Source organism: Daldinia childiae (genome assembly GCF_008694065.1).
Source record: "Daldinia childiae strain JS-1345 chromosome Unknown Scaffold16, whole genome shotgun sequence".
In the NCBI taxonomy this organism is placed as follows: domain Eukaryota; kingdom Fungi; phylum Ascomycota; class Sordariomycetes; order Xylariales; family Hypoxylaceae; genus Daldinia; species Daldinia childiae.
In genome coordinates, this window is record NW_022984657.1 from 325049 (window position 1) to 350692 (window position 25644).

Genomic DNA, 25644 nt, shown 5'->3' on the forward strand with positions numbered 1-25644 from the left:
TTGGACCGAGGCTTAGGTCGATAGATCCCGTAAAGAGGATGCTTAAGTTTCTCTCACTTTACGTTTCCAATATTATGCGGCCGCTTTTGCATAAGGTAATATACCGGGTAGACAACTCGAAGGTCAAATAAGCAACATAAAGAATGAGTCTCATTAAACGAGACGATATTTGATAGTACTATATCTTACTTTAATCGCATTTCTTTAACTAAACACGGAAAGCCATGATATATCTTGTTAATGTTTTATAAGTTTGATACTGGAGTGATTCTATACCCACTAAAAGCGGGATGGAAGGCAACTGAAGGAACCGTACCAAAAGACACAAAGTTGACTATTCTACTTTAGGATATCTATTCTAGTCATAAGTTATTTAAACCTAGTGCTAGTACTTACTGGTGTTTCGTTTTATATCTCTCGAGAGCTGCCTCTGATGAAAGAATAGGTATAAAGTAGATGTTGTAGGTTTCTTAACCGTATAAATATACGATCTTGACATAATGTCTATTTTATGTGATTATTCAAAAGGGAAAGTCCTCAGGAATACTCGTACGTTTTCTCGAAGAGAGCTATGAATCTCAATAACATGTCTTCTTTCCCTCCACGAACCAGCGCAAAGAGTCCAAATGGTTGCCCAACTCCGTCATATTGTTATCACGAGATTTAATTAATTTGATCTGCTATAGGCTGAGCATGTAGGTATCATATTTAGTCCGGCACTCTTATAATAAAATACGGAAGAAAACTAAGGATATATATATAGATAGAAAATGAGTATTAACGACTTGGTAAGGATATATTGCCATGTTCCTCGTTCTATTTGATAACATCAGCTAGTGATTATACACCTGGTACTTGCTCAAAATTCGCTATAAACTCCTTCAGTCTCTGGGAACTCATGATCTAGTCCTTGTTAATAAATATGAACTTGTTCTAGGAGACTGTGATAATTATGTTTTCCGTACGGTACCGAGATTATCATCCTCTACACTCAAGCTGTTACCGTTGGCAATATCTAGGGGATATACTACATTAGCCCCTTTGTTTTTAATAACGATAGGGACGTTATTATATACGGATTCCTATCTATAAATTAGAAAGACATTTCATAAACCATTGAGAACCTGAACAGAACGTGAAAAGGGGTTAAGGGTGAGAGACGTACCACTTCTTCTCGACACTACTTCTCAGCAGCGTGTGATACACCATAGTTACACCAATCATTGGCTATGATTCTACTAATATTGACGTAAGACTGTACAGTACTTTTTCCGACAAAATCTCCTGCTTCATAATAATCTCAGAGCAGAGCGAGATCAGTAGGAGTACTGTCTAGAACACCAATACTGTCAAATGATCCGCTTGGTTTAAAAACTCCATTCGTTGAGATTAAACCTAGAGTGAGTTTCATTTTATATAATGTAATCCTAAATCATACGCGTATTAGAATAGTTTTCTTAAAAAGTCTTTTTGTATATAACGATACCTTCATTATTATGGGTATCCCATATAAACTATTTATATCACCCTTTTTTTGTCGTTGAGATGTTCTGCTGTCTGTAAAGCTAAACTACGATTTAGAACGGATATAATATTAAAGCGCATCCCGTTGAGTTGTACTTTTTAATCTGGTTTAGAAACTCCTGAACAAGGAGAACGCTGGTGAGTTCGCCAGCTGTTAACTGCTGCAGTCTAACAGCAGAAGCCTACAACGTTGAGACGAACATGGTTATAAGTACTAGGTAATCAGATAACTATCTCTTACTTGCTTACTTTAGAGGCCTTTCAACCTTTTACCTGCTTAGCCTAACATGGTCATATCGTTAGGTTCCTTAACTCCGGCGGGGACCTCATAGGCCCACTGTAGGTATCGGCAATCAGATTAGGGGTTACATGCCGGTCACTAGGTACATTTACGGCCAAGTCCGATAAGTTTTACGTCCACGAGATGCGGAGCTACGCGGATAGATTAGAGGCCCGATTCCTAAATTCTTGCGCCGTTGAATGTGTACTCGGATTGTCCGACAATCTAGATCGACAAGACATCGTTTCCAAAATGGCGCAAACTTATCTCATGTGGGTTGCTGGGAAAGAAGAGGTTGGAGAAGAGGAATTGTAAGTTAACATCGCGCAGTAATTTTAATATTTCAATAATTTTACCATAGCGTATATTTTATTAATAAACACGATAGATTACCGGTAGAAGACCCTGCGACTGGAGAGACCTTTGCCTTGTGAGTCCGTCCCATACATTAGACACTAATAAGTATACGTAACCTAATTTAGTACTATTGTTCTTAACTAGTTGCCATACGGCATCAGCGTCAGATGTTGAACGCACTATTGCTCGCGCTGAGGCGGCCTTTCAGTCTGGCGTTTGGTCTAGATCCTCGCGCCACTACCGCGCTGATATCCTGGACAAATCTGCCGCGCTCCTTACAGCGTCGCTGCCAAGCCTCATCGCGCTCGAGGTGCAACAGACTGGCCGCGCGATTCGTGAGATGAACGCTCAGGTTCCTTCGTTGGTGCGCTGGTTTAAATATTACGCCTCGCTTCTGCGTGTAGAAGAGCAGCCTGTCTTACCAACAGCGGGGAAGCTGCACAATTTCCTCCAACGCGTACCGCTCGGTGTCGTGGTTCAGATTACTCCTTTTAACCATCCGTTGCTTATCGCCGTAAAGAAGCTCGCACCAGCACTTGCCGCTGGAAATAGCATCATCCTAAAACCGAGCGAGTTAACGCCGTTATCGACACTACTGCTTGGTCGTATTCTGAAAGAGGCCGGCGTTCCCGATGGCGTTTTCAGCGTTTTGCCCGGATACGGTGCTATAACCGGAAAGGCACTCGTACAGCACCCTCTAGTAAAAAAGGTAGATATCACGGGGGGAACAATAGCGGGTAGGGCAATCGGCGGGATCGTAGGCGGAAATCTAGCAAGATATACTGCAGAACTCGGGGGTAAAGCGCCGTTGATTGTATTTGATACGGCGGATATTCAGGTTGCTGTTAACGGGATCGCGTTTGGTAGTTTTATCGCCAGCGGTCAGACTTGCATTGCGAGTACGAGGATTATCGTACACGATAAAATCTTATCGCAACTGCTGGAGAAGCTCAAGGTAAAGACGAATTCGATTCTGCAACGCATAGGTGCCCCTACAAACCCAGAGTCAACGATGGGGCCTTTGGTCTCGGCAAAACAGCTCAACCGCGTCGAGACGTTAGTTGACGACGCTGTGAATAGTGGCAAAGCAAAAGCAATTGTAGGAGGAAGCAGGATGCATGGTATCAGCTCTCTTGATGGGACTGACTTCTCTAAGGGCTACTTCTACGAGCCCACGATTCTTATTTCGTGCGAAGGTGATAGCATTCTCGAGACACGCATCTGGCGCGAGGAGGCCTTTGGTCCTGTAATCGTGATCGTGGGGTTTGATACAGAAAATCAGGCTGTTAAGCTGGCCAACGATAGCGAGTTCGGTCTCGGAGCTGGAATCTGGACCCAAGATCTGGCGCAGGCTTTTCGGGTTTCAGAACAAATCGACGCTGGTATCACTTGGGTAAACACACATCATCGAAACGATCCAAGTAGTCCGTGGGGTGGTACTAAGTTATCGAGTGGTGTTGGAAGCGAAAATGGTGTAGATGCTTATAATGCGTACACAGCGATTAAGAGTACCATCATCAATTATGCTTCAAGTGAAGAGTCACTCGTTACGGATGACTGGTTTAATGATGGTACAGGGCCTATAAGATATGGCTGAATCTCGCAATAGATTAGGTACATATATTACCTTAACAGGATACCTTAATAGGAATACTAGGGACTTTAAAGTTTACGCAGGCCTTATATTTCAGGCAGCTCAAAGGGTTTAAAAGTCTGGGATAGGGTATAAAGCCAATAATGTACAAGGCATCTAAGCCTTGCAAATAGAATAAGCCTTATAAACAGTCCACTATAAATGCCCTGTAATTATTTCTTAGAACCACTGTAAATAAACCACTAGATCAACTGGAAATATATACCTACACCATCTGTAATATGCTGCACCGCATACGATTTATGTACGAAGCACGGTCGCAAAAGAAACAATTAGGTTATCCTTACTATTCGAGTCTATTTACAAGTATACAATTGAAAGACATGTTATATTGCAGAGTTGAATATCAGATACGAGATTACACATACCGCTTGACTATGAGGGCATCTGATTACAAGTCCATAATATTACGTACTACACGATAGGTTATACGCTTGCTATTGTGGTATATCGTGCCTGCTGCGGTATTTAATTGAATTATACGGCCTCAAGGGACTCAGGGGGTATTCGACAGTGAGGGTGGTGATACAGCGATTTTAATGGCCTTAGATGGTCTAGGTGCTTGTAAAGGGTGTCACGTGTTTGCCTCCCTCTCCAGACAATCGCTATTTGATTCTACTATTACTATAACACAACAACGAAGAGGCTGATTTAGGTGCAACTTAGATCATTGTTTTCGCATCAATTCAGGCTACTGAATAATACTAATTGTATTATCTGAATTGTTGATCTCATGAAGTTATTTAAGTGTGTAGTGTTTGGTGTATACGGTAATGAAAGATTGAATTAATAGTAGAAATGCCCTGTAATGCTTTTTGATATATTCAGCCACCCAATTTATATAGGGAAATACACCTCTTTATAAACCTTGTCATAAAAATAAGCCTTACAGAACCCTTGCACAAGGCTTATCACTATAGCTACACCTGTACAAGGCCTGCAAGCCTTATAAAATCCCTAATATTCCCGCTAAGGTATGGTATGATCTTCTGCCCTGAGATAGATTGTAATAACAGCAAAACATTATTATACTTGAGTCTTAAAAGAAACTGTCCCATTCCATACCAGAAAATCCCATGGACCAAAATTCGTTGATTTCACCAAGCCCCTGATCCTCTATATCGGGAACGGTGTCCCAAGCAGTGGTCCCTGTGCCAGCCGTCACCTCAAGAATAGACTTAGCCTCAGCTAAGGCCTCCCTCCCTTTAGCATCCATAGCTGGTTCAGGAGGGGTACCTTCCATTGCCGCTTCGATTCCAGCAAGTAGCACAGTTATATAGACAATATCTTTGACATTATGGTGACCAGCTTTGATACGCTGTTTCGTCCATTTGATTCCTTCTCGAAGCCACGTTAGCAGCTCAACATTGCGAAATTTGCTCCCATTTTGTTTCTGATTAAAGGAAACTACACCAGCCCACGGAGATGTGCTATGCGCTTCGTGTAGTGTCGCAGCTAACTCCACAGCAATGACCATGACGGCTTGCCAAGGTACAGACCTAAACGGAGCCGAGCCGCAGGTAAGCAGATGCTCATAGTCGCAGCAGTAGCTCTCGAAAGGAAGTATGCTATCCATAGCTACTAAAACAGGATCATGACGCGAGGATGAGAGCGGCAAGAATGACGAAGTTAATCTTAAAGCGGTATCAATACAGATGGTTCGGGAGAAGTTGAACTGTGCTGGGTCTTTTAGAGCCCGAGGAAGATAATGCAAATGTAGAGAGAATATGTAACGGCTAAATACCAACTCGAAGTATCGCTTTTGAAATGTTGTAGGTTGCGGATTCAAAACTTGTAGGTGTTTCATTAAAGATCGATATTCAGCCATCAAATCCGAACCGAGTCTTAATGTCTCACGATAGGAAATGTCAACCTTTATACCGTTCGAATATTTTGCAACCGAGAGTCGCACAGCAAAGGTCCGGCCTAAGGCTATTTGAAGATATGTATCGGTAAGTTCAGCCATATCATGAGAGGTTGGTTTGCTGTCTTCGCCGAGATCTCCTAGCTCGGAATCGTTTAGATTTAGGGGTAAAGAACAATCATAATCATCAGACGAGAACATCGGAGGTCCCGCAGCATCTATGCTAGATTCTAAAACCAACTCGATAATTGTCGTCCATAGGCGCCGTCGCATCTCAATTTCAAAAACAGGCATTGCTGGCAGTCTCGTCGGATCGCGATGTAAACCGACAGACATCGCAGCCCGAACTAAGGCGCCGGAGACGGCCCAGACTTGGCTTTCTCGGAGATAATGGGCTGTCTGCCGAGCTAGATGTAAGAGACACATTATTTGAATATCAAACACCGTCATTCGAAGCTTTCCCGGATATTCGAGCCAGTTTTCGGCTTCGCGGATCCATTGATGAGCGTGAGGCCGAAGCGAGAAGACGTCGTCGTAGAAGCATGCGCCGACAGTAAAACAAAGCTGTAATAAAACTACCTGCGCCGGACTCGCTAGGCCGGGACTTTCCCATAAGGTATCATAAACACGCTTCGTAGTAGGGATATGAATGATTCGATATATCGTTTCGAAAGTCCGTAAGTATGCACCAAATAGAGCATCTGCTACTCCCTTGGTTGGTAAATACGTTCCATAACGACCCGGAGTCCAAGAGAAGAGTCGTTTAGTTTTAATCGACCTCGCTAGCAATTTGCAAGTCATCAATTCTTGCCATATCTTTCCTTGCTTTCTCATCTGTTCATCAAGCCAATCCAAAGCATGCGGCGACTACTGGCGGGGTTAATATAATGATTTTTAAAAATCTATCTTGGATTTACTATCGTCTTACCAATGTCAACGAGAACATCCAATGAGTAGGAGAGATGTAGCGCTTTTTGACTATCATGCCTCTTATTGGATAACTATCCAAACACGTGGTGAGGTTGGAATGAGAATGAATATCTCCGGTACTCGACTGTCCATCGTCACGCAGAGGACTATCGTTTACCGGTAGACAGGATGTGGTATCGGGATTAAGCCTACTTCCAGGAGGGATGGAAACCAAAACTGATCCTAGCGCGCCTGAATGCCAGACTTCACAACGAGTTGATTCGGTTTCTTGCTCTTCCTCCTCTTTACCGTTTGCCAAGTTTGAAGGAGAGTTTCTAGCGGTCTCGTCATCTCTAGAACTAACCGATGTAGAGATAATTGACGTAGAACCGTCCTTCGGTTTTGGATAAGAGCATATTTTACTCCTCGAACGCATGCAATTACTGCAGGGGTGTTGATGATCGCAGCGGAGCTTTTTTTTCCGACAAGGTAAACAAGCGAGCGCTCTCCCGGGACGCGGTTTTATTCGGGGAGGCTCATAATCCATACTTTGGATATACTGGAAACGCTATTCATAAGTCAGACTTGGTAGATAAGTAACCTAGAGTGATACCTAGAGTAATGTTGACGCGAATCAAAGACGAACCAACCCTTCACCCATCCATATTTCGCTTGGATCCACACTAAAACCCGAGACGGACTCCGAACCCGATCCCGTTACGGTGGACTATTATGACATTAGTGCCAAAATCAAGAAAATAGGTCAGGACTGTCCAAAAAGGGTAATATATCAAGTGCACAGTATACTATGCGGGGTATATACAAGGTAAAATATAAAATTTTTATATTAATTTTATTAATTAGTAAAATTTTGAGATATAAATTGACATAAAATACTGATATTCTATTTAAGATATAATAAAAATTATTAAAATAGTCTCATAATATTGCTGATTTATTTCGTAAAGATAATGTGTAGTATAAAAGGAGGGCTATTATGTGTACGGGTGGTCATAAAGGGTATCACGTGCCGTATAAGACTTACTGGATATTGATATAATACGCTATACAATACACCAGCCAAAAGATATATATATATGCAACTTGTATCATTATTTTCGCATTAATCAAGGCTATAAAATGATACTAATTATACTTTTTGAAATGGTATATTGGTAAAGTTATTTGAGTATGTGTAAGTGTTGTTATTGAATTTGGGTATTTTGAGGCTAAGGTAAAGGCGATATCTGATTGGTTAATCTTTTAAACTTTTGGAATAGGAAAGACTTTTAATATCTTTACAAATCTTGGGTCAAACTACATGCGATTTGGATAGTAATTTTTATTATTTTTAAATCAAAATATTGGTGTATTTTGAAAAATATTTGGATATATATTCGTAAAGTTATTGTGGTATAAGGTTAAAAGGGGTGTTAATTGTGTATACAGCGTATGTTAATTGAGCTTATACTGTATTTTTGCCTTACTATTACCTTATTAGACATAGTGCCACCTATTTTCTTGATTTTGGCACTAATGTCATAATGGTCCACCGTACCCGTGTTTCGTTTCGTTCTGATAGCCTACGTATTATCTTTGACATTGAGCATTCTACCAGTATCCCTCAAGTATGGGTCGGATATAATATCTATAAATTGTTAAGCAATACATTAACCTTATATAGAATTGGTGGCGACGAAAGGTATTCGGATAACCCTAACGCTGGGATTTCTTTTGATTACTTTTCATGTGGGTACAATCGTACAAATGCCACGCCGACCATACGTGATATCCGTTGGCTTTGAAGTTTCTAGCTCTCATAATCCAGGAATAAACCGGGGGTCTGGATATGTTATAAACTCATATTATAGATATATTCGTTCTTCCGTAGGCATGTTATATAAGCCGGGTTAACGAATCAAAATAGAAAATAATCGAGAATCCGCGGGATTCTACATATTGTATACATTATCGCGGAGTGTTATGAAATTGGGAAACATGCGGAGGAATTACAGTCCGACGACACGGGGACCGGCTGCCGTATAAACTAACCCGGCCACTGGATTATAAAGAATGTAGCCGCGCTTCAACGGTATATAATATCTTCAAGATGGAATATAAAATGCTATAAGTATTCCTGAAACACCACATACTAGTATCATCTTGAAATAGATATCTTGGAATAGTCACTACGGATTAGTCTATAAGTTTAAATATTCAGCATCTATCATCTACTCTAGAATCAAGAGTTGCCTATCTTCAGACTATGGCGACTGGATCTATAGTCCCAATTCCCGAGCCGCCGCAACTCCCGTTCTTAGGGTACGTTACCGGCGTCGATCCGGAAAATACTCTCATATCGTTTGCTAGAATATCAGAAAACTATGGCGAGATCTTCCGAGCACACGTTCCGGGAGCTAGCCTGGTATTTATAAGCACCCATGCCTTGGTTGATGAGGTTTGCGATGAAAAGAGGTTTCAGAAGAAGCCCAACGATGTTATAACGCAACTCAGAGCAGGTCTACGCGACGGATTGTTTACGGCAACAAACGATGAGCCGAACTGGGGAATCGCTCATCGTGTTTTAATGCCGGCTTTTGGACCGAAAGGCATTCGCGATATGTTCGACGAGATGAAAGATATAGCGTCGCAGCTTGCTTTGAAATGGGCCAGACACGGATCACATGCAAAAATAAACGCACCCGAAGACTTCACACGCCTTACTCTCGATACGATTGCTCTTTGTTCTATGGGATTCCGATTCAACAGCTTCTACTCCGAGAATTTACACCCATTCGTAAACGCCATGGTAGAATTCCTTCTTGAGAGCGGACGGAGGACGCAGCGGCTACCATTTCCTTCGTTCCTTTATCGGTCGCGAGATAAAATATACGAATCCCACATCGCCGTCCTCGCAGAGACAGCTCAAGCCGTCTTGGATGAGCGTCTTGCGGATCCCGGAAACGAGAGAAAAGACCTCCTCTCAGCTATGCTTAAAGGACGAGATTCGCTTAGCGGACAGAAGATGAGCGACGCATCTATTATTGATAACTTGATCACATTTCTGGTTGCTGGACACGAAACTACATCTGGGATGTTGTCTTATGCTATGGTAAGTTCATCTTAATCCCTAATCTATTACTATTAAGTAGTTCATCCCGGACCGGGTGAGCTGTGCGTACTTGTCATAAGTTATTGGCTGCGTATCCGATATGGAACTAAATCATTAATATACTACCGAATCAAATATCTGCTATTCTTGAGCTTCTTGCTAACACTTTATTCTACATGTTATAGTATAGATTATTGAAGAACCCCGATGCTTATCGCAAAGTGCAACAAGAGGTCGATCAAGTTATCGGCAAAGGTCCTGTGACAGTACAGCACATGCAGAAACTTCCATATATCACAGCAGTATGCTACAATCCTTCCGGAACAGCAAAAACGTCAGGCTTATATAGAAATAGGTTCTCCGTGAAGCATTACGGTTAGATTCACCAATCCCGATATTTGGAGTAAGTCCCGTGGAGGATACGTTGCTTGCTGGAAAATACCAAGTCTACAAGGGAGATTTTATCCAATGTTTTCTCACTAAAGCGCATCTCGATCCAACAGTGTTTGAGGATCCCATGACTTTCAAACCGGAAAGGATGCTTGATGAGAACTTCAGTAAACTACCAAAGAACGCGTGGAAACCATTCGGCAATGGTGCTAGAGCCGTAAGAAACCTCCCAAGTTCTACCCCTTTTCTCGTCTTCTCATTTCGAAGAAGCTTGGTGGTATATGGAACTAACGAAAAAATATAGTGTATCGGTCGACCATTCGCGATGCAGGAGGCCATCCTTACTATGGCTATCCTCTTCCAGAATTTCAACTTCGTCTTAGCAGATGCAGACTATGAGCTACGAAATAAACAGACCCTGACTATCAAACCCGATAATTTCTTCATACGAGCCATATTACGCGACAGCTTAGATCCCGTCAAGCTTGAACATCGACTCTCGGGAATCGAATCAGTGTTGGATAAGCCGAAGACGCGTACCAATGGTCTAGACCATAAACATATAGGTCATGATCAGCAGCCCATCACTATACTATACGGCTCTAATAGCGGCACTTGCGAGTCTATGGCTCAGCGGTTGGCTTTTGATGCTGCATCCTACGGGTATAGAGTATCTACTCTGGACTGTATGGATGCTGCAGTAGAAAAGCTCCCAGAGGATCAGCCCGTTATCTTTATAACAGCAAGTTACGAAGGACAACCTCCAGATAACGCGGCTCATTTCGTTTCTTGGATTAACAGCATCAAAGACAAGTCAGCTCTCCGCGGGTCATCATACGCAGTCTTTGGATGTGGTCATCACGATTGGTCTCAGACGTTTCATCGAATTCCCACACTCGTAAATACAAAGCTAGAAGACCTCGGCGCAACTAGGATTGCGGAACTAGGCCTTGCGGATGCTGCCCTGGAAGATCCATTTGTTGCTTTTGAGACGTGGGAAGATAATGTAAGCACTATCATAAACTATTATCTGAACCTGTTGAAGGCAGACACTGCCTATTTATAGGTATATAGTTTCTTTACGCTGACTTGCACAGGTTCTCTGGCCAGCCCTAAATACGTTGAGAGTTGCTAAGGGATCGAACGAGATGCCGGGAATACACCACGCATCTTTGACGGTAGATGTATCGAATACGCGCCCATCTATACTTAAGCAGAGCGTAGAAGAAGGACGCGTACTCGCAACCAAACTTCTAACCGCAGATGGCGAACCTGCGAAGAAACATGTGGAAATTCAGCTCCCGGCCGGCGTAACTTATATGCCCGGGGATTATCTGTCTGTCTTGCCAATCAATCCTAAGGAAACGGTTCAGAGAGCTATGCGTAGATTTGGATTACCGGTAAAGTTTCTATTTTCTTTGATTTATTATTCGTAAATATGTCTTTCTTCCGATAAAGTCTTCGGAATCTCATCCCTCGAGTATTTACTAATCATATTGACATTTTGACAGTGGGATACAAGCATTAAAATCACAGGTACCGGTATAAGGCTACCTACCAACGAATCAGTACCTGCTAGTAGCATATTGGGCGACTTCGTAGAGCTCGCCCAGCCAGCTACCAAACGGAATATCCTGGCGTTAGCCGATGTAACCGATAACGAGGACGATCGTAGAGCATTGAAGAACCTAGCCGCCGAAAAATATGATACAGAAGTACTTGCAAAGCGAGCATCGGTATTAGACTTGTTAGAAATGTTTCCCTCTATCAACTTAGGTCTAGGATCATTTCTGGCGATGTTACCGCCAATGCGTCTTCGCCAATAGTAGGTTCTCCCCCCACCCCTTCTTAAGAAAAGAATACAAAGTAACAGCGAAGCTCAGTTCTATCTCGTCGTCTCCCCTAGAGGATCCTCTTAAGGCCTCTATTACTTTCTCTTTAGTCTCGGGACGCGCTAAATCCGGCCGAGGAGACTACATAGGCGTCACGAGCTCCTATCTAGGAGGTCTTGAAACCAACGATAGACTTCGCGTGTCTGTGCGGCCGTCTCATATGGCCTTTCACCTGCCAGATACTCCGGAGAAGACGCCACTGATTCTTATCGCAGCGGGGAGCGGCATAGCGCCTTTCCGCGGCTTTATTCAACATCGTGCTGTGATGATCAGATCAGGCCGTAAACTAGCTCCAGCTGTGCTATATCACGGCTGTCGGGAACCGGATAAGGATGACGTGTATTCTACAGAATTTGCCGAGTGGGAAAAGGCCGGAGCTGTTATAATTAAGCGAGCATTCAGTCGAAAGCCGGAGGAGTCAGGCGGATCCAAGTACGTACAAGACATCGTATGGGCAGATCGACTCGGGTTTCTCCGATTGTGGCAAGATGGCGCACAGCTATATATTTGTGGCTCACGGAAGGTCAGCCAGGGGGTTGAAAAGGTGGTTAAGAATATACGTCAAGAAGAATCGAAGCTAAAGGGAGAGCATCTAAGCGACGAAGATGCGAAAATATGGTGGGACGAGTTGAGAAATGTCCGATACGCTACCGACGTGTTTGACTAAGATGGTATATCATTCATAAAATGCCCGGGGCGTTAGTGGGCTAATCCGTCAAAAGTATTGATACTCTCAGCTCAACGAAAGATACTTACTATCAGATTGAAACTAGGTATATACCTAAGATAGTTAATTATATTATACCTGCGAACATCACTATTGTTTCTATGAAGCCTTAATCCCTCCCTCGATCCTTTCCACCGATGCTAGCTTCATCCTTTCTTCAATATTGACTTTGTCTTGGAGGATACTCCTTAGTTTTTGCTGGTTGAGTATAAGTTGAGTTTTGAAGGGGCAATCTTGTAAAGAATCCCGTTTTATGATACATCCCATTGATATACGCCGGCAGAGAGACGTTGACGAACAGACTGAGGCTGTTTCGCAATTCAGGAATAGAAAATTACCTTCATCAATCTTCAATGACTCGTTACCGTCTGTCGTCTGTTGGCAGAGAAAGATAATACGTGAGACCATAGCTCATATCATCTCACTGAAGAATACAAGGAGATTAAAGGGCAATCGTGTTTCTAACCCGCAAACACGTGTAATTAAGCTCAAACAGCGAACCAGCTACCTGGGACAGGATAGCAGGGATTATCCCTCGGCTATCGCGAAACTCCTTCTACTTCCAATTCCTACCAATTAATATAGTATCCTTTACAGGCATTTGGCTCCTTGACTTGCTTGTTTAGAAAATGGCCGCCTCACGTTCATTGGAGAGATTACGCTGCTTCAATATGAGACATAATGCCATCCTAATGTGAAAACCGAGCATTTATATATCAGTGAGGCATCTCTATCTATTCTGTATAATGCTTAGGATTATATGGAAAACTATTAAATTCTAACATTCACGACGTTTTGACTATCTTAGGTTGCGACGATGGTATCCGTTGCTGGTATGCATGTACATGCGAATTTGAAACATGTCATGTTATCCGGTTTTATTGCCTCTTTATATTTTGTGTCTACGTCACCAGTGTTAGCGGCCGCCATCATAGGTCACCGGGACACGGCTGTCTCTGTAAACGAATGGGACCCCGTGCTTCAGGAAATCGAAGGCGCACAATGTGCCGACCTTGCAGTGATCTTCGCTCGCGGTACCTTTGATAAAGGGTAAGACAACTAAATATTCTCTCAGTTTTAAGATATTCTAATAAACTCAACTTATAGAAACCTAGGACCCTGGGTTGGTGGTCCGTTCCGTGATGCCTTGGTTACTGGATCGACGGGCGTCAATCTGGCGATCCAAGGCGTCAGCACTAATAACTACACGGCCGATTTAGCTGGCTACATTGAAGAAGGAGGATCAAGCAGTTGCGCTACGAGTATCGGAGAGAGCGTACAGAAATATGTCTCGTATTGCCCAGATGCTAAAGTTGCCATTTGGGGATGGAGGTAAGTTAAACTTATTAAATCCCTTCTTTCGAGACTTGCTATCGTTCCAAGCCCGAGACTAATACGTTTGATAATAGCCAAGGTGCTCAGTGCGCACACAAAGCGTTGGGCGAACTAGGCAGCGCGGTTACAAATGTTATCGCGTTGGGGGTATTCGGCGATCCGATTAGCGTTTGGCAGGACAGCGTAGATTATCCTACGATACCAGAAGGCATCACGCTCCTATCGTATTGCGAGAAGATAACTTCGGATCCTCTTTGTACTGATCCGATGGAAGACTTCCCACAGAGTCCCAAAGCGTTCATCGACAGACTCAAGACTATCTGGGAAGAGGTAGATACGACGCATATGAACGATGCCCAAAAAGAAGCTGTTGGAGAGCTTCTAGTTGAGCTCCCTAAACAGGCCATTAAAGAACTCGGCCAGCTCGCGAAGGATATCTCCCAAGGTCACTTACGACGCTGGATGCTGAGTCCGCAACACTTTTGGTACGGCATCGACGGGAAGGTTAAGATAGCTGTAGACGATCTTCTTCGTGTATATAATAGTCAAACGTAGCTGAAGACTTGAGGAATATTAGAAACCATAATGTTGTAAACATTTATCGTTCAGTATGAAGGTTGGGGTTTTTTTTAAACTATAGTGGCTAGTATCGCTATACATAGTACTAAGCCACCTAGATTTAGTAGGTAGACAGGCCACTATCCGACTTTGAGTTTAACATGTGGCTTAGGTACTTAAGATATAAGGTTAGGTACATGTAGGTCCCAAACTCAACTAAACTCAACTAAACTTGGTCTGACAGCCTGGGGAAGTATTTTAGTTATCGATAAAGATACCGATAACTCATGCCTGGCTTTTAAGTAAGCGTCGGTTCCTCTCCACACCATCATTTGTGTACTGGATTTCGATCAACTTACAACATCGTACAGTTTACTTAACTTTACTTAACCCACATCTGCGATATATTTGCACAATTCAGTTTAGTCACAGGACGTCAAAAAATATTGTTGCAGACTCTCGTGATGAAAGCTGTGATCGCTATCCCTGCGACGCTCGCCCTCGTTTACCGGGCTTATTCTCACAAGTCGCTTACGCCGCTCGGCATCTTGACTGCTGCACTAACCGCTGCCGCTCATGCTGTTCACCCTTGGAACTTACCTTTCGTGCTTCTCTGCGTCTTTTTTCTAGCCGGAACTCGTGTCACCAAGATAAAGGCAAATGTCAAATCGGGCCTTACGTTGCACTCTCAGGGAAGCGCTGGCGGCGAAGGCCCAAGGACTCATGTCCAAGTGCTCGCAAACTCTCTAATGGCCTCAATCCTGACCCTTATGCATGCCTACCAGCTCCACATGCGGCGAGATACGGTAGTTACTCATAAGGAGATTCCGGAGGGCTCGTTCTGCTATAGATGGGGCGGAGATATATTAGTTCTCGGCATAATCGCCAATTATGCCGCCGTTTGCGCTGATACTTTCTCCTCCGAGCTAGGCATCCTATCGCGCAGCTCCCCAAGACTGATCACCTCTTTCTCACTACGAAAGGTTCCTCCAGGCACCAACGGAGGTGTCACAATATGGGGATTAGTCGCTGGACTCTTAGGGTCTATGATTATCGTCGCTACTAGTCTAATGTTTCTTCCCTTTTGCGGCGAGGATACAAAGGACAAGATCGGCGGCGGCGAGAGCTGGACTACCGGCCAGAAAGCTACGCTGGCTTGGGGATTATGTATATGGGGTGCGTTGGGCAGCCTGTTGGACAGCTTTCTTGGAGGTTGGTTTCAGAGGAGCGTTCGAGACGTGCGTTCGGGAAAAATTGTCGAGGGCGAAGGAGGACTTCGTGTCTTAACTTCTCCATCGGACGCCGAGCCCCATACGCACCAGAATACCGAAAAGAACGTTACTACTAACATTAAAGCAAGTATACTTCACGGAGAAGGAGGCGATGCTGTCGAGAGCCGATTAGATTCTTCTAAAGCCGGCGCTGACAACTCTTCAAAGGATCCTTACGACCCAAAGGATAGACATCGGAGTTCTCATTTTGGCGACCGGAGGCCTACTCGAGTGGCTGAAAGCGGATTTGATTTACTAGATAATAATGACGTCAACTTCCTAATGGCCTTTACAATGAGCGTCGGTGCAATCGTGCTCGCTGGTTGGTATTGGCAAGTACCTCTGGAGGATATCCTGAAGCCTTGAATGCACAGGAAAAGAGATAGTTTTGATGGTAGATTTACAGTTGAATTTTTGTGTCAGACTAGGCGCCTAATTAATTTGTATTCTGCGGCAGTAGCCACAAAATCTAGCCACAATTGCAAGTCATGCGGGAGTCTCATTGTAACTACATGTATTCCCATACAATTTTACTAGTGCAAATACGTATCTTTCATGCCAACCCAAAATCTGATAAGATACCTGGATACTCCGGATCTTCGCTTTGCAACCCCACTTCCCCATCTGTTACTTCCTTCCCCACGTCCTTTTAGGCAACCTTTCTTCTCCACTTCTCCAATTTCTCCACAGCGCCAAGGAATATTTACTCAACACCAAATAATATCTCCTTCAACTCTCAATCGCGCAACTATCAAACCTCATCTTACCGCACTACTGAATTCCATTCGTTAACTTATTCGGTTCGCGTAGGCGCAGATTTCCCTTCATTACACATTTTTTCGTCACTCTCTATCTTCCTACTTTCTCTTTACGAACCTTTCATCTTCGCGTAACTTTTTATCTCTTGCGACAAACCGTCGCAACCTTCTTTATCATTTTATATGCGACGTCTTCAAGCTAAGTAGACGCGTATCATTGTGATGACTTGTTTACATCTCGTCAACAATGCGAACTATCTCGACAGCCTCGGACGTCATCAATTCTAAACTAGAGCACTTAACTTCGAGGTAAGTTTGCATCTTCCATCCCAAGTCGTCTTCTCTTGATTGTTTTATGTTTTTATCTCATATTGTCCGTCGCGCATTTATCACATCGTCAATGCGTTTTCGCTCTTCCTCGTTCCATCATATAACCGTTCTCCTTCTATCGCTACACTTTTGAACCCTTGTCATCTCGCGTCGCTATTACATTTTTTATCATCTTCTCTCAGGTTTGGTATTTTTATTTTATTTTGCAATGCGGTTTGTATAATCGGACCGAGACCATGGCTTGAAGCCCTGAAAGTTGTCAACGTGTTAGCAAAGATGAACCTTACGGCCAGCCAAGTAGCAGCGCTCCCTACCGCAATGTCATGACCCAACTAAACAAAATATACAATATACCTAGGTGCCAAAGGCAAATGGAAACCCTAACAGGTTTCGGAAAACTACCCACTGGTGTTGCTGAAGCATTAGTAGCCCTCGGTTTGGTATGTATTATGCAACCACCTCATGCTATACGAGTCTCCACTCCATCCCCTCCCCTTTCCCCCCCTTTCCCCTTTCTTCCTTTTCACTCTTCCCATTCATTTATTTTTACTTTCCTTTTCGAACGAGTTTTTCGTCTATTTCCTCTTTCCATTTTTCTCTCGCTTCCTTCGCTCTTTTGTCGTGGTTTGCTTCCCGATCAAGAACTACCCAAGAGCCCTGATTGCTAACCGCGTTATCTAGGAATCTTACTTAGTATTCATGGCCGAGTTCCAGCAAGTATATGTCGGCGGCGGATATGAGGTCGAGGTAAGTCTCGTGGAAGCCTTTCCATATCCAATTCTCGCTGACAAAGCTCTATAGGTACAGCTATTCCAGCAAGAGGAACAGGAGTTCGAGATCGATGATGCTACCGACCTTCCCCAAGGTGCCGCAACCTCAGTTTCCCAAACCATAAGATCCTCGGTCATGCTCGACGGAAAGCCTCTCAGCATCAATTCCGGTTACAACCCGATCTGCCTAGTCGATGCTCCTGAATAAAGGCCCCGTAGTGAAGACAATCATTTGCTAGAACTGTCTTCGCTCTAGACATGAGGAAGGCTTCTGCAGCGGCGCTAGTCGCTGCATGCACTTCGGATTGCAGCCTTGGCGAAAGTACGGGTTCCTACTCTAAATCCTCTGCCACCGCTTTCAATCTGCCGGATACATGTAGAAGGATTGTCCGCAAAAGGTTATCTGCAGGAACTGTGATAAGCCGGGACCGCGCTGCCCGCCAAGCTGGCCAGAGCAAAAGAGAGCCGTCTGCTGAGTTTATGATTACGAAGACGACAGCAGAACTCAAGGGATCTGACTGCACGGAAGATTTATTTTCGGATGCCACTGCTGAGCTAGTAAGCCGAATCAGAGGTCTTTTTAGGGATGGCTCGGGTAGTTCGGGCAAGTCGCAGAGCGGACCTGCGGATACCTGGCCTAAGGAGGAGGCTGGCTTCGAAACTACTCCTGAGGAACAGCATGCTATCCTGGAGACCATCGCTGAAGCCCAACATGTCAACCAGGCCGGTACCTCTGATGGGGATACTCAATGGGGCACATCTGATAAAGATACTCAATGGGGTAGCTCGAATCTCTCATCTGATGATTGGTAATGGGAATCGATAGGATAAGTCGGAAGTTGGGATTACACAGGCTTGCGGTTATGGTTATGAACTTGGTGAGACTCATACTCATACTCATACTCGTACTCATGCTCATGCTCATTATGATATTCATTTGCAGAGCCTACCTCATGTACACATCACGATAACTTAGCTAGCTGGCATTTCTCGCGCATTTTCATTTGGTCGTTCTTCGGCCGGTAATAAGAATTGATTGTTTCATAATACATTGACTTCTGCCTTCTAGCATTTGCCTTCTAATCAATCTAATCGTAAGCGTCCTGAGCATGACGAGAAAAACTGCTCGGGAAGGAGTCTACCTCATACGTCACTAATTACCTCTTGTCTCCTCCCTCTACTTCTCTTTTTCTTAATATGACGCCAGACGTCCGTTGTCTACAACAAGGGTAGTTTACTCCTTCCCCCCCCATCATCCTCCTCTTAGGAGTTTACGGCAAGTCCACCTTATTGCACCTTCTTATCGGGCTTGTACTAATACATAAATGACAGTATCAACTTCCTCGAACATCATATCTCAACCTCGCATCTGGTAAGTACGAGTCTCTTGCATCGATCAACTGATCACGACTCGCATTAGTGCGACGTTTAGCATTCCCAACAGATTTTTTTCCAGCAGTTGCGCGAATAGTTTAACTTTTTTCAACCTCATTCTTTCTGTACCTTTATTCTTCATGTACTCGTGCCTTCGAGTTGCAATTGCTAACGAAAAACCTTTTCTAGTCCGCCTCCCCCCCTCATCTCTTCCATCTATCCCATCTTTTATTCTACCACTCATTCATTCTACCATCCATTCATTCTACCATTCATTCATTCTACCATGGCCGAGACTGTAGAGAATACCGCCGTCAGCATTTCGGGCTCTCAGTTTCTCAGAGAAATCAGCAAATTGAGACTGGCAGAAGAAGAGTTGATCATTTATCAGAACCAGTACCTCTATTGTGAGGAACACCTCAAAAAACAGATGAAGGGATATCGTAATAGAGCTAGTTCGGCTGTTTTATCAGCGCAGGTGGCTGTTCGAAATAAAGTCCTGCGCGGCATGAGAGGAGAGGATCCGCCAGAAGTAAATGTGAGAACTCTTAATCCCTCGTGCCGTTGTCAACTTGTAATCTAATTTGACACGCAGCCTCCCCTAAGACTCCCAGGATCATACGGGGTAGCAACACCTTACTCCAGATTCGAAGAGGTGTTGAAATCCTTGACTACCGATCCAAATGCGCCCCTGCCATCCTTGGAATCGGACACATCTGTAAGTTACCTCCCAGCCTTTCTTGCGTCTCCATCTGTAATGCTATATCTAATCTGTATCTATCATAGATCTCTGGAGGTCGTTCCCAGTTCAGTCACACTCCGGCAAGGCGTCAAACAACTGCTGTAAGTCATCTTGCTTCCCCGTCGCCCGCTATATCTGACCTAAACCTACATAGCTCGCCGAAGAACTGGATTGTATCCTTGTTCGGTCGACCATCAGTCCGCAGTCAGACCTTATCCAGCCGGCCATCGCTACTCAACCAAAGAGCTATGCCCCGCTGGCGAGTACTGAGAAACCGGAGATTTTCATTCCCGCTCAGCATCATCCTCAGCACGCTCATCATCAACACGTTTATCATCAGCACGGCAATCCTCAGTACGCTCATCATCAGCACGCTTCGGAAGTCGAGGAGGTTCCCGCCCGAGACATAGGCATGCCTTCTGATTTACAATATCATAAGCGGAGACGAGAGAGCGATTTGGTATGTTTATATGCTCACCTTTGCGTCTTGTTTTCTTGGTTTGCTAACACATTTACAGACCCTGGAATCCGTGGCGGGTCCCAGCAAGGTCCCCCGCAAGGAGAACCATGTAAATACCCTTTATTATTCTCGTTTCAACGTCTAGTTTCTACGTTGCCTTCATATTTCCACATGACCGTCATGTTTCTACATTTCTGTCCGATCTGGCTCGTCTCATCTCTACTTCATGTATCTTGGAGCCCTTGTAGTTAATTTGTCACTGGGAGTAATGATATTAGTAGCATAACTAGTTATAAATATGACTAAGTTTTGCAACTTTAGAGTCTTTGATTTCTATGTGATTGAGCTGACAAGCGTTTCGGAGACGCGCCATTAAAAGTGGCGATGTTAAGATTAGCCATATGGTAAGTGATATCTCGTAGGAGACTTGCTCCCGATGCTAGCGATTGCGCTCACGACACCAAAGCAGATTGAGAGTTGCCCTGTCCGATAGCAATAAGACATTGAATATTTAGAATTCTATACGCGTACGCTGTGTTGTTCCTTTATAATCAGGTTCATCACCAGAATGACACTCTAGCTCTGTTCTCTCAGGGAGTACTCTAGACGTTTAAGAGCGCCACAGATGCGCGTTGTATCTACCTAGGTAGGTAGCATATAGCAGATAAATAGACGTAAACGTTATCATTATCATCATCATCATCATCATCTCAATTATTATGAGGCCGATCTTATATTTATGTACATGTGGGTTGTATGACATCCTGTCAGCGGACTCCCAACCTAACTACCGTATCTTCCAAACTATCTACAATGTGATGTTTTTATCGTAAATTATTCTTCGTTGCCCAATGCCCTCCCTTACACTTCCTCCGTGGTAGGTGCGGGATAGTGTGTTGGGTTAGCACGCAAGTGATGATAGATACCAATTACTTAGGTGGTATGTTGTATATAGGTAGGTAGGTCGTCGATTCGGTACCTGGTACCTTGGTAACTGAACATTGACTCCCCGAGGTACTTGTTCAAATGTCACTTAATGTCATTGCATAGATGCGCACAATTTCAAAATTACGCGCACTCTTTTCAACTTCAAACCCATCTTTACCACACATATGCGCACACACAAACAAACTAATCCATACATACAGCGCTACGATGGACGATATTTACAGAGAATCCCGTCGCGATTACATGGAGGATGACGTCGCTACTAGACGACGTGATACTATTAAGTACTGCTCTCGCATAACTGGCGAACCCGAGGAGAAGTTTGAAGGCCTCTTGGAAGCTTGTAAATCCAAAGCCGCCGAGTTCCTCCAGAAGCATGGGATTGGCTCTGGGGTTGGCGTCGACTACTTCCAATGGCGCGCCGATATACTTATGTGGAATAATATGTCCAAGTTAGAAGGTGCTGAACCATGCCCTTTTCTAGCTAAGAAGCCCGGCCTCTGCACCGAGCCAAAGTCGGAAGAATACAGTGACTTGTGCGACCTGTATACGGGACAACTTATTCCAGCCGCAGAATGGGAAAAGAGACGAGCACAGGCTTTAGCCACAGCACCAGCGCCGTCTCATCTCGCTCAGGCCGAATCGGAACAAGTCTGGCAGACCGAAACCAAAGCAAACGAGGAAACTGGAACATATGTCTGGTCACAAGAACAGGCAGACGCCGTCTGGGACAAGGTCTTCAAGGGCCACAAGAAGGTCTGCAACCAACCTAGCTTCTCCGTAATGCTACCCCTAGAGCGAAGCCACCAGAAATGCATCGTTGAACGCATCGGTCGTAGCAACCAGCTCGTCGACAGCCGCTACCTCCACATAGTCTGGATCTCCACTCGCAACGAGCACGGCCAATTCGCTGGCTTCAAGATCGTCCTCTCGCCGGTTAACAGAGTAGTTGATATCACGGACATCTTGTTCCTCCATGCCATTACCGTGGCGTGGAATATGGTATGGTATTGGCTAGGTAAAATATTGACCTTGGGCGAAGACGTCAACTTCGCGACGTGCAACGAGGAATACCTCTGGCAGACCCTTGCTAAGCGACAAGATCCTATGGCAGCTGTGGAGAGAAATTTAGCTTCCAAGGAGTATGACAACCTCTACTTTAAGAGGACTTAATCTGTTATGGCCCATAAGAAGATTTATCACAAGCAGATCGGACAAGAGGACGAAGCGGAGAGGGTCGTTATAGGTATTCTTCGCAAGACTGCTTTGATGTGATCAACTTGCTAACCCAAGTAATAGATTCCATCGAGATGATCATGTCCCAAACGAATCAGTTTGCTTTCAGCTTCCCGGAGTTTGTCATTGCAAAATGTGGATTTTAATGAGGCCAACTGGAAGACTATTAACGAAGGGATAAATCGCCTACCTGAGGCTATGGCCCATTTAATTAGGTACCTTAGGTAGATATTAAAATTAAAACAAACTCAACTAAATATAGAATATCCTAAGGTTATTTCAAATGTGACGAGATTTCCCTTACTTCAACCCAAGTCTTATCACGCAACGTTGAAACCTTTCGGCTGCAACGTCAACTCGGTCCGACATTAATCAAAATAGACCCGATCCTTTCCATATACTCCAACACGCCCATTTCTTCTGTTTACTCGTACTATAGCTAGCTACTCTTTACACTCCTACCTACTCTGTCGAAAGTGATTGTATGGGACTTACAACTTGAGTATAATCCCCAGTACAATTAAATCGAATAGATACACTCAGTTTATGTAAGTTAGTGTCACTTGCTAGACAGGAGACCTTGTAATCTTTTTCTATAGTGCAGAAATCGTGGATTGCGACTGACCCTTTTGTTGGATGGTAGTGCGAACTTCCAGACTGCTTTATTTTCACCTGTTATGGCAGATGACAGAGAAGATGAGCTGAGGCTGCTCCGGCGACTTGCTAAAAGTTATGGTATCTCTTTCAAGAGGCCATCTGATGAGTGGCCAGAGTGTCACCGTAGGCGATTTGGCGATATCCGTGAGCTAGGCGATACAAAATTCCATACCTATTCGGAAAATGTCACTGTTCGGTCGATTCAGGAACCCTGGACGCGGCAGATAAAATCTCGTACGCAGTGGCTCGTGAGTAGGGCGTGCGACCTGGCTATGAACGTTCAACCAAAAGAGAGTGGGTGGCGTTTAGGACTCGAGAATGATGTGATGCACAGGTTCTTGGTCGAGGTTGCATGGTATGGTAGTCTCCCATCTATGTTTTCTGATGTTTCTTCTATGATATTGCTTCGTCTAACATAAAACAAGTCCTAAGTGCCGAGCTCGCATCTGGCGATCTGAAATCGAAGCGTCCGACTATAAAGCCGACAGTAGATGGGTTCAAGAGCTTGAAGAACGTAGAAAGAGCCGAAAGCCGTGTCAGTGTCCTTTCGAGACCGGCCCTCGAGACTAGTATGAGAACATGCGACCGCTTGCTGGGTTTTGAGCTTACGGTGGCTATAGTTACGAGTTAGGCACCAGTCTACTTTTCGATGATCGCATAGAGGAAATCGTGACACTTGATAGCGCGTTGAAAGACCTACCCAAGAAGAAAATACCCGATCGAACCTTTGGATTGAAAACGACGGAGAAAGTAAACGACCTTCTTGCAAAACTAGCAGTTCGAATGGCGACATCCACCGAGGCTTTCGAATTTACCCCGTTCAAGTTAGCGACGAACCCGCCGATTTTCCCTTTCCTCGTCCTAGAAGCCAAATCGGATTCTAGCAAGAATGGATTTTATGATATTCAAACTCAAACTGCCTTCCCTATCTGGAAGTTTCTGAACCTACAGAAGCAGCTACAGATAAAGACTGAATGCGTTGCCGAGGAGCCGCTGGTCTGGTTTCTTGGCAATAGGGGAAGCGAATGGAAAGTGTACGGCTGCTATATAGATGAGACGGATGGCAAACCTCGATATGTGAGTAAGCGACTTTGGTCTTTTGCCTACTAAGTTGAATACTTAGTTGAATACTTACGTCTAATTAGAACATTCACCCTTTGTGGGGTGGTGATTTGATGACCCAAGACGGAGCTCTGCAGCTCATACTCATTGTTGATTATATATTGGATTGGGCAAGAGATATATATCGACCTTCTGTCCTACGACAGCTCAAATCTTTAGCATTTGGGAAAGGCTATGATGAAGTCAGTATAGGCTTCGAAAGTGATATCTACTCTGTACGCGATAGAGTATTTGACTGGATCGGACCTGCAACTGACAATCCCGAATGCGAAGAGGATTTGGAGGCGATCGTCGAAGAACCAGAACCGGTAGATGGAACTAGCCCTGTCCCTTTGGCGAGTAAAGTCGATTTGCTAGAGGGTTTGCCAAACACTAAAATTGGCTCGTTTCGATCCGCTTCGCATGTGAAGTACTACTTCAACAGCCTGAACCTCACCGAAGAGAACGTAGAGAGTTTATTAATTATTAGCCAAGGGCCTGATGACAAGCTCTCCATGAGTTCCGCTCATGCGAAAAAGCTAGCAGATAAATTACAACCCTGCAGCGATCTAATCGTCACCACCCAACATACCTTGGACGAAATCGAACTTATGTGGACTGGGGAGAAGCGAAAGACCGATTCTCCTTTCTCTTCTGCGTCTGACGTCGAGGTATATGCTATTATCGAATATTCTTGCTTCATGAGTCCTTCTTGGGATATCGTCAAGGAGCTTACCTGTTTTGCCGTTTCGAAACCAGCTCTTCACGTTTTACAGGAATGTGGTAATCCTAAAGATGATCGCGGCGCTAGGCAGTTGCAGAACGTACCCAATGCGTGTCCTAGCACGTCGCTGTATGAAGCGATAGAGTGTCTTTTATCGGATTCTGCCTTGCAAAACCTCCAAGCCTCGATCTCAAGCACCCGTTTCTCGATATGCCCAAGTACCGCTCGAAAGGATAAGGAGCTGCAGTCGTTTTTCTTTACTTTTTGCAGCCAAGATCATTCTCGAATCGGTCACGTAGTCGAAGAATACTCCAAATGCGTTCGAAACCAGCCTTCGAAGCCGTTGAAGCCGATATCTCTCGCGCAGTATTTAAGGTCAGGTGGAAAAGGACGAAAGGGACGTAAAGGATACGAAGCATTCATCAACCAAAAACAGACGGAGAGGGAGTCATGGTTTTCTAAGTACCGCCGCAGGACCGCCAATCGCTCGTTTACAAGGAGGTCAAGCAAATTCGCATCGTTGGCCGAATCAGAAGGCCACGGCTATTCTTGCGGTAGATGCTCTAAGGATCGTGCCAATCCCATCCAGCCTCTTGAAGGTGACGGAAAGAAATCATACTTTCTATCTAACGGCCATTTATTTGGGGGTGACTGGGAACCTTGTTCCTTCA

General features: G+C 44.3%; 8 protein-coding genes across 8 annotated transcripts; 7 read left to right on the forward strand and 1 right to left on the reverse strand.

Moving 5' to 3' along the window:
- Positions 1-2056: 2056 nt before the first annotated feature.
- On the forward strand, positions 2057-3758 carry GL218_09189 (NAD/NADP-dependent betaine aldehyde dehydrogenase; the record flags this gene model as incomplete). Its single annotated transcript, XM_033586015.1, has 3 exons — positions 2057-2115; positions 2193-2234; positions 2306-3758. 3 exons carry the CDS (start codon positions 2057-2059, stop codon positions 3756-3758), a joined length of 1554 nt encoding a protein of 517 aa, XP_033439897.1.
- A 1096-nt stretch (positions 3759-4854) lies between these two features.
- Positions 4855-6664, reverse strand: GL218_09190 (C6 zinc finger domain-containing protein; the record flags this gene model as incomplete). The annotated part of the gene is made up of 2 exons (XM_033586016.1): positions 4855-6546; positions 6608-6664. 2 exons carry the CDS (start codon positions 6662-6664, stop codon positions 4855-4857), a joined length of 1749 nt encoding a protein of 582 aa, XP_033439945.1.
- A 2190-nt stretch (positions 6665-8854) lies between these two features.
- On the forward strand, positions 8855-12649 carry GL218_09191 (uncharacterized protein; the record flags this gene model as incomplete). The annotated part of the gene is made up of 7 exons (XM_033586017.1): positions 8855-9700; positions 9886-10002; positions 10056-10307; positions 10395-11096; positions 11188-11490; positions 11602-11915; positions 11974-12649. The coding sequence occupies 7 exons, from the start codon at positions 8855-8857 to the stop codon at positions 12647-12649; spliced, it is 3210 nt and encodes a 1069-aa protein (XP_033439944.1).
- An 877-nt stretch (positions 12650-13526) lies between these two features.
- Positions 13527-14599, forward strand: GL218_09192 (Cutinase; the record flags this gene model as incomplete). Its single annotated transcript, XM_033586018.1, has 3 exons — positions 13527-13759; positions 13817-14041; positions 14119-14599. The coding sequence occupies 3 exons, from the start codon at positions 13527-13529 to the stop codon at positions 14597-14599; spliced, it is 939 nt and encodes a 312-aa protein (XP_033439947.1).
- A 467-nt stretch (positions 14600-15066) lies between these two features.
- On the forward strand, positions 15067-16239 carry GL218_09193 (Transmembrane protein 19; the record flags this gene model as incomplete). Its single annotated transcript, XM_033586019.1, has 1 exon — positions 15067-16239. One exon carries the CDS (start codon positions 15067-15069, stop codon positions 16237-16239), a length of 1173 nt encoding a protein of 390 aa, XP_033439946.1.
- Positions 16240-17989: 1750 nt separating this feature from the next.
- On the forward strand, positions 17990-18544 carry GL218_09194 (uncharacterized protein; the record flags this gene model as incomplete). The annotated part of the gene is made up of 1 exon (XM_033586020.1): positions 17990-18544. The coding sequence occupies one exon, from the start codon at positions 17990-17992 to the stop codon at positions 18542-18544; it is 555 nt and encodes a 184-aa protein (XP_033439949.1).
- Positions 18545-19391: 847 nt separating this feature from the next.
- GL218_09195 (uncharacterized protein) lies at positions 19392-20452 on the forward strand (the record flags this gene model as incomplete). The annotated part of the gene is made up of 5 exons (XM_033586021.1): positions 19392-19643; positions 19701-19823; positions 19892-19948; positions 20002-20307; positions 20366-20452. The coding sequence occupies 5 exons, from the start codon at positions 19392-19394 to the stop codon at positions 20450-20452; spliced, it is 825 nt and encodes a 274-aa protein (XP_033439948.1).
- A 1010-nt stretch (positions 20453-21462) lies between these two features.
- GL218_09196 (uncharacterized protein) lies at positions 21463-22428 on the forward strand (the record flags this gene model as incomplete). The annotated part of the gene is made up of 1 exon (XM_033586022.1): positions 21463-22428. One exon carries the CDS (start codon positions 21463-21465, stop codon positions 22426-22428), a length of 966 nt encoding a protein of 321 aa, XP_033439950.1.
- Between the last annotated feature and the right edge of the window lie 3216 nt (positions 22429-25644).